Genomic DNA, 14,998 nt, shown 5'->3' on the forward strand with positions numbered 1-14,998 from the left:
CAACTGTTCAGCTTTTACGTGAACAACAACGGCCTCCCATTATGCATCACTGCTGATTATGGAAATCATATAATATCCTAGTAGTTCTAGATCACCACAAGCTATCCGAGTACTCTGTACTACTTGGTTCCCAAGCTCTACCTCATAGACTCATATGAACCCAAGCCTTGCTCTAATAAAGACCAGCAAGCCCGAAAATAGCTGTATGCATGTTAAATTAATACTGAAGTAGAATGAACTTCCGGAAGATCCGGAGGAGCAATCAGAGTTACGCTGTGTATATTTGGTGCAGCTCTCAATTTCCGTGCAGGACAACTAGGATATATGAAGACAAAGTAGAAGAAAGCGCACTCAGTGTGTGAATTATGACATGTGGCTAGCGGGCCATAGAATGATCTCATCTCAGTGTAGTGCTGGTTAGCCGGTATGGGTGTACCAGCTCGCAGGCTTTGTCCCTTTGAGCCAGGGACCAGGCTTGTGGCAATGGGCATTTCTTTTTTCCTCTCCAGCTGTGGATGGCACCACTCGCCTTGCAGTCACCAGCGTTTTGCACTATGCAGGTGCTCAATGGCCATTGCGGGTGAGTGGTGCTATCCACAGCTGCAAGAGGAGAGGAATGAAGGAATCCCCATTGCCACAAGCCTAGTCCCTGGCTCAAAGGGACACAGCCTACGAGCTGGTACACCCATACCCGCTAACCAGCAGGTGAGATCATTCTACAGCCGGCTGGCCACATTTCATAATTCACACAGAGTGCGCTTACTTTTACTTTGTCTCCATATATATGTATAGATCTGTGTAGCGCTCAACATAAAAGTTCACATAAAATAGTAGAATAGTAGTCCAGGTTGGTGATATACAGTTCTAGGATAAACAACCAATCCACAAATAATCCACACAGGGTACTCTCACTGACTCAGATGGCTGATTATGTTAAAGATCAGCAAAAAAGGCACATCAGAAGGAGCTTTGACCACTTGCATCCATTTGTATCAGATGGACGTGCAGATCATGCAGAATACCGGTGCTAGTAAAAAAGGGCGCACAGGGATAGTGGACAAAAAGGGCGCCGCCATAGACTGCAATGCAAAATATCGGCTATTCGGCACCCGACAGGGCGCCCGAGAAATAGCGGTTACAGGGATCGTGTTAACAAAAGTTTTCGTTTACAAAATAAGGTTTATGACAAATATCGTTTACAAGTTCGTTTTGAGTTTGTGTTATACTTATTTTTTCGTTTTTACATTTCGCTTATATCTGTTTTTACTTTTTTTTTTAGTTTTAATACCAACTAAATTTTCGTTTACACTTCTTTGATCATTTAAAAATTTGTTTTCATATCTATAATGCTTAAATACCGTTTTCAACCTTATTGTATTAGAAATACATTGCTTTTGGTACTAACTTTGTTTTTACACTTATAGTGCGTTGATTATAGTTACTAAAATATCGCTTTTAATATTACTGGGTTAGGCACCACCAGGGGGTCTTAGGGTTAGGCACCACTAGGGGGGTGGTTAGGGTTAGGCACCACCAGGGGGGTGGTTAGGGTTAGGCACCACCAGGGGGGTGGTTAGGGTTAGGTACCACCAGGGGGGTGGTTAGGGTTAGGCATCACCAGGGGGGTTTTAGGGTTAGGCACCACCAGGGGGGTCTTAGGGTTAGGCACCACCAGGGGGGTCTTAGGGTTAGGCACCACCAGGGGGGTCTTAGGGTTAGGCACCACCAGGGGAGTCTTAGGGTTAGCCACCACCAGGGGGGTCTTAGGGTTAGGCACCACCAGGGGGTCTTAGGGTTAGGCACCACCAGGGGGGTCTAGGGGTTAGGGATCGGTACAGGGAGGGCTCTGTATGAGAGTAAGGTTAAGTATTGTTACAGCACAATATATGTAATATATACAATTTATTAAATGATGTATATTTAAACAAAGAGGGGGTCTAGGGGTTAGGGATAGGGATAGGGAGAGATCTGTGTGAGCCTACAGTTAGGTATAATTACAGTAAAATATCTGTAAAACCTACCATTGCATTGCTATGCTTAATACAAGTGTAAATATCATTTTTGTTATAGACGCTATTTGACGTTTCTTTTCAGAATTCGTTTGTTGTTATAGACGGTATTTTGCCATTTCATATCCGTTTATTTAACCTATTTAGCACTAAATTTTCGTTTACAACCTCTTAAACGAAAAATATGGTTTTGCATTAAAACTTACAATTTCGGCTATACCCCGCGCCCTTTTTTCCAGGCGCCATTTTTTGATACACGCGCAGAATACCAGCTAACAGTGCTTATCAAGTCCTTGATCTTCCGGACTCCTCTTAAAATCTGCAGCTCCTTAAAAACTTAAAACAAATGCTCTGATGAGTCATTTGACAAAACCAGTTAGGCGGAGCCTCTGGCGTGTTGGAGCTGGGAGACTCAAGTGTGGAAGCTCTGTGGGACGCTGAGGATTTCATATACAATGTGCATTGTTTCTACTTAAATGTGAGTGCACTGATATGCTTTTAAACTTTTAAAATAAAACAGTATTACGCTATGCAGCGTTTGTTTTAAAGAGAATCTGTATTGTTAAAATCACACAAAAGTAAACATACCAGTGTGTTAGGGGACATCTCCTATTACCCTCTGTCACAATTTCACCGCTCCCCGCCGCATTAAAAGTAATCAAAAACAGTTTTAAAAAGTTTGTTTGTAAACAAACAAAATGGCCACCAAAACAGGAAGTAGGTTGATGTACAGTATGTCCACACATAGAAAATACATCCATACACAAGCAGGCTGTATACAGCCTTCCTTTTTGAATCTCAAGACATCATTTGTGTGTTTCTTTCCCCCTGCAGCTCACTGAAGAGTTACAAGCTGATTGTTTGTTTACTCTTGCAGACAGCTCTGCCCGGTTGTCTGTAATTCTGCAGTATGTGACTCATCAGTATGTGAACAGAGGATTTATCCAGCTTGTAAAAGATAAGAGAGCAGAGAAAAGCTGGCTAATGTAAATAACACACACACACAGGGGAGTGTGCATAGAGGGGGCATGCATAGCAGATCACACTGAAGAGTTGGCAGCCTTCCAGACACAGGACGACAAGTCAGACAGGGGAAAGATAAGCTGATTTATTACAGAGATGGTGATAGTATATAGTGATGCAGTAAGCCAGAGCCCATTATAATAGGTTTAGGAACCTGTAGGATGGTAGAAAACACAATGACATTTTTGTTACAGAGTCCCTTTAAGTTTTTAAGGAGCTGCAGATTTTAAGAGGAATCCGGACAATCAAGGACTTGATAAGCGCCGTTAGCTGGTCTTCTGCATGATCTGCACGTCCATCTGATACAAATGGATGCAAGTGGTCAAAGATCTTTCTGATGTGCCTTTTTTGCTCATCTGTAACATAATCAGCCATCTGAGTCGTGAGAGTACCCTGTGTGGACTATTTGTGGATTGGTTGTTTATCCTAGGACTGTTTATCACCAACCTGGACTACTATTTGACTATTTTATGGGAACTTTTATGTTGAGCGCTACACAGATCTATTCATTTACTATTTCAGGGAGGTTACCCCCCATTGTGTGGCGATCTATTTGTGCTCAATTCAATTCTCATTAGTTCCTTTTTTTTCCTAGACAGAGGAGCGCTCATAACCACATTGTTGTTACATTGTCTCCATATATGTTGAATTAGTACGGCACTGTAAAATGAATAAGACATAGACACACTTTGCACTCCAGCAATTCTGGAAAGCCACAAGGTAAACAGGGCGTGGATTGGTAAATTTACCAATATTCAACTATCTAATTTTACCATTAATGGAATACCAGTAAATTTACCAATATTCTACTATGTACTTTTACTGTTAGTGATAGATCTGTAAATGTATTGATATTCTACTATGACTTAATGGTTACCTGCCTACACCTAACACTAATCCCTCTCATTGCTATGCCTAACACTAACTTGGCACCAGCCATAGCTGCTAATTATCCCCCGCCAAAGTTCTTCTATAGCATAGCGGAACTCCAGTGCCCATCATAGCTGCTACTTAACCCGCATCCATATTATGGCTACCTATGGCCATGCCCAAATGATCAGGCACGAACCACAGCCAAATTATTGATGATGATTTGATCCTGAATGTGTGTCTGCCTTTTAGGTACATACAGAGATTATTTGCATATTTAGTAATGCTTTAGCAGTGATGTATCATGGGTGATATTTTTTGCTTACGAGATAATGGTTTGGGATGCTTTAGGTGAAAATCTAGCATTGTGTACCTATTTCTGACAACATTGTTTGTAATCTACTATACTGGATCAATATTGTTAAACTGTGACTATTTATTTCGTAGTCTTGAAAGTGGTGTGCCTCTTGCTTATACTTCCCCTCTCCCCGCTTTACAGAACTGAATATGCTGCTTAGAAGCTCTCGCCCTTGTTTGTTGCCCAGATCTTCTGGAACCCTTACAATTTCCCTGATGTATAGAGTTCAAAAATATACATATTAAAGGGCTCCTATTACTGTATGTTACTTATTGTTTAAAATGGGCTCCTTTTATTGTATGTTACTTATTGTTCAAAAAAAGGGGAAAGGAACCCAATGCAATTCACCAAGCATAGCCCTTCCATTAAAAGGGCACTATCGCGAACAATTGTAAAATTTAAAATATGCAAACATAGACAAATAAGAAGTACGTTTTTCCAGAGTAAAATGAGCCATAAATTACTTTTCTCCTATGTTTCTGTCACTTACAGTAGGTAGTAGAAATCTGACAGAAGCGACAGGTTTTGGTCTAGTCCATCTCTTCATAGGGGATACTCAGCAAGGCTTTTATTCTTTATAAAGATATTCCCTAAAATGAATTTAAACAATGATGCTGGCCAGCTTCCCTGCTCGCTACACAGTTTGTTGGTAGTTGGATAGAACAACTACCATTCACTAAGTCCTTTTGAAAATAAATAAATCCCTGAGAATCCCCCATGAAGAGATGGACTAGTCCAAAACCTGTCGTTTCTGTCAGATTTCTACTACCTACGCTGTTACATACTACCTACTATGTTGACAGCTATTATCCACAATCGTCACTGCACCAATGGTTTTCATTAGATGGGCTGAAATCGTCTCTGGAGTCATAACACACTGTAGTAAGATTTCTTCAGATTCGTACCATCTAAAATACTTTATTAGGTTTCTTTATATAAAAGGTTACATCAGCATAAATATCATGTGTGGGTATCTGTAAGATGACGCACAGGCGTTTCAGGCTGTCTCAGTCTTTTCTCAAATCATGACAGACCCACATTGAAGTACAAAACCACACTAAACACTTATAAAGCTTCAAGGAGGACCACATAGGGAACTGATCATTTACGTATATACATATGCAAATAATCGCATCCACCAATCAAAATTGACCACCTAGTGATTCAATCTCTGAACCCCACAAATGTCACTAATTCATAACCACAGAGATGACCTGTACAAAATGTAGGGGATTAAACAATGGACATTCACCACCAAGGTTTTCCCATGAATAATACATCAGGGAATCCAAGAAAAACACATCGCTCATTGTGTCCAATAGGAATCCAACCTACAACGTCCGCAATAGGACTATGTCTCACCCATCCAATCAGGAAGCGCATCCGCCCATCCACATACTCCGCATGGAGCAAGGGAAATAGCAAGGGGCTTGTTACCTTTCAATCGTCCTCAAAAAGTAAACATAGACCCGTGGTAAACCACCACGTGTCTCAACGGGCGAATGCTCAGAAGGGACAATACAGAGGACTCACCGCACATGTAAATTAGCCATGCGCCCGTGCGGGGGGCGGATCACACACAGGGGACATACAAGTGGCAAGATGCAAAGTATAGTGACACAATATTGTCATATGACATAAAAGCAGTACTTTACCAGTTGCAGGGCCCCTCTATCCAAAAACATCATCCCTGTGGAAAAAAGAAGTGACGTTGTTATGAAGCTATTGGAGGTAATTCCTCCATGCAGCCTTACGGGCTTATCTCATTGGTCGGCGCTATTTCCCTTGCGCCATGCGGAGTATGTGGATGGGCGGATGCGCTTCGATTGGATGGGTGAGACATAGTCCTATTGCGGACGTTGTAGGTTGGATTTCTATTGGACACAATGAGCGATGTGTTTTTCTTGGATTCCCCGATGTATTATACATGGGAAAACCTTGGTGGTGAGTGTCCATTGTTTAATCCCCTACATTTTGTACAGGTCATCTCTGTGGTTATTAATTAGTGACATTTGTGGGGTTCAGAGATTGAATCACTAGGTGGTCGATTTTGATTGGTGGATGCGATTATATGCATATGTATATATGTAAATGATCAGTTCCCTATGTGGTCCTCCTTGAAGCTTTATAAGTGTTTAGTGTGGTTTTGTACTTCAATGTGGGTCTGTCATGATTTGAGAAAGGACTGAGACAGCCTGAAACGCCTGTGCGTCATCTTACAGATACCCACACATGGGGCTCGATTCACAAAGCGGTGCTAACCCAGTTAGAGACTTTAGGCGTGATAACCATTGCACCACGCTGGTGAAAAGCCAGTTTAGGCGTGATAAGTTTAGGCGTGATACGTTTAGGCATGATAAGTTTAGGCATGCTAAGTTTAGATAAGTTTAGATCGCACGCAAAGTCCTGCACGCAAAGCAGCGCCATTAAACTCTATGCGAAGTGCACCAGACTTTACTAGCGCAAAACTTTTGATCAGCTGTGCACTGCGGTGCTAACCCAGTTGGTGCTTAAACTTATCATGCCTAAACTTATCACACCTAAACTTAACATGCCTAAACTTATCACACCTAAACTTATCACACCTAAACTTATCATGCCTAAACTTATCATGCCTAAACTGAGTTTAGGCATGATAAAGGGCTTTTCACCAGCGTGCTAACTGTTAGCACCGCTTTGTGAATCAGGCCCATGATATTTATCCTGATGTAATCTTGTATATAAAGAAACCTAATAAAGTATTTTAGATGGTGCAAATCTGAAGAAATCTTACTACTATGTTGACAGCAACATAGGAGAAAAGTAATGTATGGCCCATTTTACTCTGGAAAAAAGTACTTATTTGTTTATTTTAAAATTTTTCGTCATAGTGCCCTTTTAAGTTGACCAGATGTTTTTTGGCAGGTACCAACATAACTGATTGAGACGTTTCAGCTAATTCATTAAAATGAATGGCAGCATAGCTCGGAGCTGTTTCAAGCATTATAGCACCAGAGGAGCATCAATTCAACTGATTCTTAGGCTTGTGTGGACACCGTCACAGTTCATTCTCTGTTAATGGTCAGTCCAATCAGCAGACAGTGGAGTCTATGGTCTATATCTGTTCAATCAATCAACAGTATTCTTTTTTATGATTATATTTAGTATATTTAGTATTTATATAGCGCCAACATCTTTCACAGTGCTGTACAGAGTATTTTGTTTTGTCACTTAACCGTCCCTCAGAGGGCCTCACAATGGAATCCCTACCATAGTCATATCTATGTATCGTGTAGTGTATATATCATAGTCTAGAGCAGACGTGCCCAACCTACGGCCCGCGGGCCATTTGTGGCCCGCGAAGCCAGTTTCTGTGGCCCGCGCGGTGTCTGCCTGCGGAGGGGGAGAGGATCAGGTGGTATTGCGTAGTATGGCACTCGGCGGGACGCGCATACACCAGCATGTGCTTGTATTCAGCCCCGGGTAGTGCTGGGAGAGTCAGAAAGCCTCGCTAATTGGTTACTGCAGGAACCTTCCTTCAATAGGAATCAGCCTAGTTCCTATTGGAGGAAGGTTCCTGCAGTAACCAATGAGCGAGGCTTTCTAACTATCCCAGCACTACCCGGGGCTGAATACAAGCACACGCTGGTGTATGCGCGTCCCGCCGAGTGCCATACTACGCAATACCACCCGATCCTCTCCTCCTCCGCAGGCAGACACCGTGGGCAGACAACGGGACACGCTGTGTCAGCCCCACACAGAGCCGATAGCCCCCTCAGCCCCACACAGAGCTGACAGCCCCCTCAGCCCCACACAGAGCTGGCAGCCCCCTCAGCCCCACACAGAGCTGGCAGCCCCCTCAGCCCCACACAGAGCTGGCAACCCCCTCAGCCCCACACAGAGCTGGCAGCCCCCTCAGCCCCACACAGAGCTGGCAGCCCCCTCAGCCCCACACAGAGCTGGCAGCCCCCTCAGCCCCACACAGAGCTGGCAGCCCCCTCAGCCCCACACAGAGCTGACAGCCCCCTCAGCCCCACACAGAGCTGACAGCCTCCTCAGCCCCACACAGAGCTGACAGCCTCCTCAGCCCCACACAGAGCTGACAGCCTCCTCAGCCCCACACAGAGCTGACAGCCTCCTCAGCCCCACACAGAGCTGACAGCCTCCTCAGCCAGCACACTACAGGCCACTCTGATACCATTGCTGCATTAATCTGCCCTGTGCATACACCCAAACAGCCACAAACTTCTCATTAAGAAAATGTGCTTCAAATGGTGAGTACAACAATTCTTATATTGTCGTTTTCTTTCCATTTCCAACACCATGTTAACTGTTACTAGAAAAACGTTAAACGTTTTACATCGAAATTTTGTATGCATGTGTTCCGGCCCTCGAGATTTTTCTTGATTTGAAGTTCGGCCCTCGGGCCAAAATAGGTTGAGCACCACTGGTCTAGAGCCAATTTAGGGGGAAGGCAAATAACTTATTAGTATGTTTTTGGGATGTGGAAGGCAACCGGAGTGACCAGAGGAAGCCCACACAGACACAGGGAGAACATACAAACTCCATGCAGGTAGTGCCCTGGCTAGGATTCTAACCAGGGACCCAGCACTGCCAGGCAAGATAGCTAACCACTACACCACCATGTATCCTTATATATTTTTGATTATACCATCACGTCCCTCACCAGCTAGCTAAAGTGCTTTCCACCTAACGGTGCTGTTGTTTACTCAAATACAAAATGGGCCAAAATTGAACACTGGGACCAAGTTGCGGGAAAACTTTAACCACTTTACCCCCGCCCGTACGAATTTCTCCGTCCCTTTTTCCATCCTTTAACCCCCAGGGATGGAGAAATCCGTACTTTCCGCGCTCCCGCAGCTGCCCGCGCTCTCGCTCGTAAACACGCCGCCGGCCGCTCGTAAAAACACGCCGCCGCCCGCTCACCCGGAGATCAATGAAGGGGAAAATCCATTCCCGTTCGTTGATCTAAGCCCCGCAATGATCCGCTGCTCTCCGATGAGCAGCGCGATCATTGTGAAAAAAAAACACTTTACCAGCCTCCTTGTACTTCCTCCAAGCCTCCGGAAGGACGCTTGGAGGTCGCATTAAACAAAAAGTTACTGTTGCCATCTTGTGGCCAAATAGTAAAACTACACCCTAAACATTTTTCACATACAAATGAATTACTTATACACAAAAAATTAACTCATTACCTCCCACACTCCCCATTTTTTTTTTTGTAATAAAAAAAAAATTAAAAAAATTACAATTAAAAAAAATATATTAATAGTTACCTTAGGGACTGAATTTTTTAAATATTTATGTCAGGAGGGTACAACACTGTTACTTTATAAACTATGGGCTTGTAATTAAAAAATGCACCTTTATTTCCAAATAAAATATTGGCGCCAAACATTGTGATAGGGACATAATTTAAACGGTTTTATAACCAAGACAAAAGGGCAAATACATTTCATGGGTTTTAATTACAGTAGCATGCATTATTTAAAAACTATAATGGCCGAAAACTGAAAAATAATTAATTTTTTCCCACATTTTTCCTATTTTCCCATTAAAACACATTTAGAATAACATAATTCTTGGCATAATGTCCCACCTAAAGAAAGCCTAATTGGTGGCGGAAAAAACAAGATATAGTTCATTTCATTGTGATAAATAATGATAAAGTTATAGACTGAAAGGTGAAAATTGCTCTGGTGCTCAGGGGGTAAAACCCCTCAGTGGTGAAGTGGTTAATGTCTAGTATTGGCCACCTTCCTCCCCTTAACAGTTCCCTGGGGTATAATGGACTAATCCCTTATACAGCTTCCTGGTGTCTAGTTGTCCTCCCTCCCCTATACAGTTCCCTGGTGCCTAATGCTTTACACCCCCTCCCCATTATGGCATCCCTGGTGGTCTATGGCTTTACCTCCTCTAAAGTAGGTCAAACATAATTCAAAGTAGGGAAACCACTTGTGTGCCATTTTTGATGGCTCTGCGGGCCAAATTTGGCCACACATGTATGTCCTAAAGATTATGTGCAGTTAAGGGTGTTTTAGCCACATACTAACATAACTGGCTGCATGCTTTATGCTGCTGTGTGAATCCCCAAAGCCAAAAGAACAGTATGTTAGCAAGACAGCAGAAATTCTAAAAGCTGTGTGTGTGTGTTATATATATTATTCAACAATATAACTTACTTGCAGTTGTAGAGGTAGTCACAGCTGTTGTTATAATGGCTGGGGTAGTTGCTTCAGACTCTGTAATGGTTGGTTTTGTTTGAGACTGTGTTGTTACTGCAGTTTTCTCAGTGCTAGTAGTTGGTGCCTCTGTGCTGGTGAAAATTGAGGTAGAGAACTTAGTGGTTGTGGTTTCTTCAGACATGATTAGAAAGGTTTTAGCTGTGGATTCTGATGTAGTAAAGGGAGAATTTGTAGTTTCAGATGTTATATTTTCAGTTGGAATACTTGTAGTTGTGATGGTTGTGGGTGGTGTTGTGGACTCTGCTGTAGTTGTACTTGTAGGAGAAGTTGTAGTGAGGCAGTAATGAGGGACTTCACAGCAGTACACTCTAATCTGATAATCATAACAGATTGGCCTTGGACCAAGTCCGTTGTTCTTACAAATAAGCCCCTTGGAGACATCACAGATCACGTCTTGCTGAAGATCCTTAAGGGGGGTATCTGGAAAGAATTTTGCGCTACAGGAAATGTTTAGTGGCTTCTCACACAGATTAAATCCATTATTCCTGATATTTTCATATGTCTCATACTCCCCACCAGTATTAAATGAAGGATAACTCACATCATACCACTGTGACCATGAACAGACAGGCGTGCAATCTAATAGAAGGGAAAGAAATAAAATGCGTTACTAGCTTACTTTTATTTAAAATATGGTGTAATTGCCTTCTTAAAACAGAAGGAAATTTGCAATAATTCAGTTATAAATGAACATTTGTGGTTACCCACAATGCACACCTACTAAATATGCAAATTATCCCTTTCCACCCTTGTTAAGCCAAGCAAGCATCCAGAACCGCTGGTATATAGCAAGCCTATAGCTTTAAGTTTTACACAGCCATACCATACCATATAAAATAATATTTTATTATTTAAAATATATAATACAAGAAAAAAAAGAAATATATATCACAAAGGAAGAGTAGAAAATGTATGCAATATCTGCTTAAAGGGAACCTTAAAGTGTACCTGAGATGGGGGCACAGGAATAAAATATACAAACCTGGGGCTTCCTCCAGCCCCCTCCAGCCTAATCGCGCCCAAGCTGGCTCTTCTGACTGCCCATTCGCCTGCTACTGGCCCTGGAAAATCTGCAGTCATATGCGGCATATGCGCAGTCCGGCAAGGCACGCTCCCCTGTCTCGCTCCTATAGCCGGGAGCATTCTGCGCCTGGCATAGAGCGCCCCCAGCGACGTTACCACTGCGGGAGCACGTGTGGCCGGGCCCTAAATGTGCAGTTGGCCTTGGAGGATTTTCTTAGGCCAATTGCAGGTGAACTGATCCACAATAATATTGTTGTGTTTTAGGGTGATCTGTATGGCTACCGCTACATTTAGAGCACAAAGTACCCCACAGATAAAAACCTATAGGTATGCATTTTCTAAAAATACCTAACTCTATCAGGTTTTTCACCTCTATTGTTAGATTTGCCACGTTAACATATAGATGCCCTGTTGTGGAAACCTCTCTAAACCCTCATTTAGACCATTTGGAGATAGTGCATTCATCTTAAAAATCAAAAAGGTTTCCCTTTCACATAATCTTTTATACCTTTCTCCAGCCTGCAGGTTGTGCAAAAAAGATGTCATGTTGTTATGCTAAAAGTTTCTTTCAACTAAGGTTTAGATGCTATGGTTATTCTAACTGCAATTGCACCAGCTGCAGAAGGGTTAACCTTTGCTGCTGGCGCTGTTTTAATGAACTATTTTGAATCTGATACAAAATGAGTATTTCTAATGGAAAAAGTTATTTTTGTTATTTTCATTATTTATTTTTATCATTTATTATTTATTTTAAATTTTCGTTTTTAAGTGTATTGATCCTTTGTTACTATGTAAACTTTTGCGGAGAGATCGAGCGCAATTGGCCAGCTTATAGTTAGCTGTAATGCCGTGATTTTTAGCCTGCCCACTTTCCCTTGTTCTTTTATCCGTGCAATCCTTCTAAAGAAAGACCCCACACAGCAACCGTAGCTTCCCTAGCAACGGTTGTGTATAAATGGGGCATGCCAGAGCCTGTGACATCATCTGAGGAAGGCGCAGAGCGCCGAAACGCGTAATGACGTTACAGGCACGGCAGGTCTAGGCTCCGCCCACTCCCTAGTGAGACAAGCGATGGTTCCACCGAAGCGCGCACTGCTGGCCACAGAAGCGTACGATCTGTCCGCACAAGGGGATACAGTGGATGACCTGCCCGCTTGCATGCCCATACCTTTTGTACATCTTGTAAGTACAATTTTAATAGTTGCGAATTAAAGCAATTCTTATGGTAATACACTATGGAGCGCTCCTCTTTCTTTTAGTATCTTGCATTACCCAAACCCAAGGAGCTGAGCCGTGTATTCACTATTCTTACTACGGAGGGGTCTGTATCATGTATACTCTGAGTGACAGCGCAAAAGAACACAAGCTACTCCAGGCAATGTGACTGTGGGTACATGTAAGAGTGATGTGCAGGTACTCTGCAGGGGAATGAGGGGATTCTTCCTCTATTACACATTCTTCATGCACAATCTGAACATGGATCAGGCCCTAGGCAATGTCACTGTGGGTACATGTAAGAGTGATGTGCAGGTACTCTGCAGGAGCATGAGGCGATTCTTCCTCTAATACACATTTTTTATGTACAATCTGAACCAGGTTTATGGGTGATAGACAAGACCTCTGTGTTCAATGTGCACAACATTCTCAGTGGATTCCCTGCAGCTCTGTGGAGAGCGCATATGTAGAGTATAGTACTACTGTGTAACAAAGTAAACCTGAGACAGATGAAATTAAAGTTTTATTCATACATGAGGCTTCCTCCAGCCCCCTTCAGGCTAATCAGTCCCTCACTGTTCTCCTCCGCCACCTGGATGTTCTGCTATGGGTCCAGGTACTTGAGCCACTCGAGAGTAGTGTGCATGCACACACTCCGCCACTGGGAGCATACTACACCTGCGCAGCACTATTGCGCAGTTGCAGAATGTTCCTGGCTGTAGGAGCGGCACGTGACCAGACTGTGCTGAGTGGCTGAATTACCGGGACTCATAGCAGAAGATCCAGGTGGTGGAGGAGGACAGCGACTGGATTAGCCTGAAGGGGGCTGGAGGAATCCCCAGGTATGTATAAAACTTTTCTTTTCATCCGTATCAGGTACCCTTTAATTCGTAGCCACCAAACCAAATTTTAACAACATATCAAATTATGCGTACATTTGAAAAGGGCTCCTGGAAAAAAGGGCTCCTGATTTAGATGAAAAAAGCCAGATTAGGCTACAAAGGGTGCCTGATGTAGCCCATATACCAAAATCGACTACAAAGGACGCCTGATGTAGCCCATATGCCAAATTTGGCTACAAAGGGTGCCCGGTGTAGCCCATGTGGCAAATTCGGCTACAAAGGGTGCCTGGTGTAGCCAAAGAGCTAGTTTTAGCTGTTATAAATTTGCCTATAACAATTGCCTATATAAGGATGCTGTTATAGGCAAAATGTGTTGGGCTATAAAAGAGCTCTGAATATAGCCAAGAAAAGTGATTACTATGACCTATCTTCTCTCTATTCTCACACAGAACCCTCCCCTGGTTGGCCTAACCTTAAGACCCTCCTGGTGGTGCCTAAACCTAACCCCCCCTGGTGGTGCCTAAACCTAACCCCTCCTTAGTGGTGCCTTACCCTAAGACCCCCCTGGTGGTGCCTAACCCTACCTTCTCTGGTGGTGCCTAACCCCTCTCTGGTGGTGCCTAACCCTAAGACAGCCCCTGGTTATTACTATGACCTAGCTTCTCTCTACTCTCACACAGAACCCTCCCCTAACCCCTCATTTGGTGCCTAACACGAAGACCTACCAGGTGGTGTCTAACCCTAAGACCCCCCAGGTGGTGCCTAACCCTAAGACCCCCCAGGTGGTGCCTAACCCCCCTTCTTGTTGGTGCCTAATCCCTCCCTGGTGGTGCCTAACCCTAAGACCCCTCTGGTGATTACTATGACCTAACTTCTCCCTACTCTCAAACAGAAATATCCCCTGGTGGTGCCTAACCCCCTCCCTGGTGGTGCCTAACCCTAACCCCCCTTGGTGGTTCCAAACCCTGAGACCCCGTCTGGTGGTGCATAACCCTAAGACCACCCTGGTAGTGCCTAACCCTAAGACCCCCCTAGTGGTGCCTAACCCTAAGACACCCCCCCCCCGCTTGTGATGCCCAATCCTAACCTCCCCCCCCCCCCCCTTGCACCTCCACAGCAAAAATCTGTGCTATAAAAGGGTGCCCTTGTGTAGCAGAATCAAAAACTTCATAGCCGAAAACGTTATAGCGGAATAAAAAATATGGGCTACAACGGGGTGCCCTTTTGTGACAGAATCAAAAACCTTGTAGCTGAATCAAAAATATGGGCTACAAAGGGGCACCCTTTTGTAGCAGAAATAAAAACCTTGTAGCTGAATCCAAAATATGGGCTACAAAGGGGCACCCTTTTGTAGCAGAATCAAAAACCTTGTAGCCGAAAACCTTGCTGGTGAATCAAAAATATGGGCTACAA

The 14,998-nt window shown here is 43.5% G+C and overlaps 1 protein-coding gene across 1 annotated transcript in view; it reads right to left on the bottom strand.

The window, feature by feature from the left end:
- The window catches only part of LOC137537875 (mucin-2-like), a 213,930-nt gene that overhangs the window by 81,235 nt on the left and 117,697 nt on the right, over positions 1 to 14,998 (bottom strand). The window contains exon 30 of the mRNA XM_068259821.1: positions 10,443 to 11,084. Coding sequence (XP_068115922.1) covers positions 10,443 to 11,084 — 642 coding nt within the window. The remainder of the gene's footprint in view (positions 1 to 10,442; positions 11,085 to 14,998) is intronic.

Source organism: Hyperolius riggenbachi, chromosome 11 (genome assembly GCF_040937935.1).
Source record: "Hyperolius riggenbachi isolate aHypRig1 chromosome 11, aHypRig1.pri, whole genome shotgun sequence".
Classification (NCBI taxonomy): Eukaryota; Metazoa; Chordata; class Amphibia; order Anura; family Hyperoliidae; genus Hyperolius; species Hyperolius riggenbachi.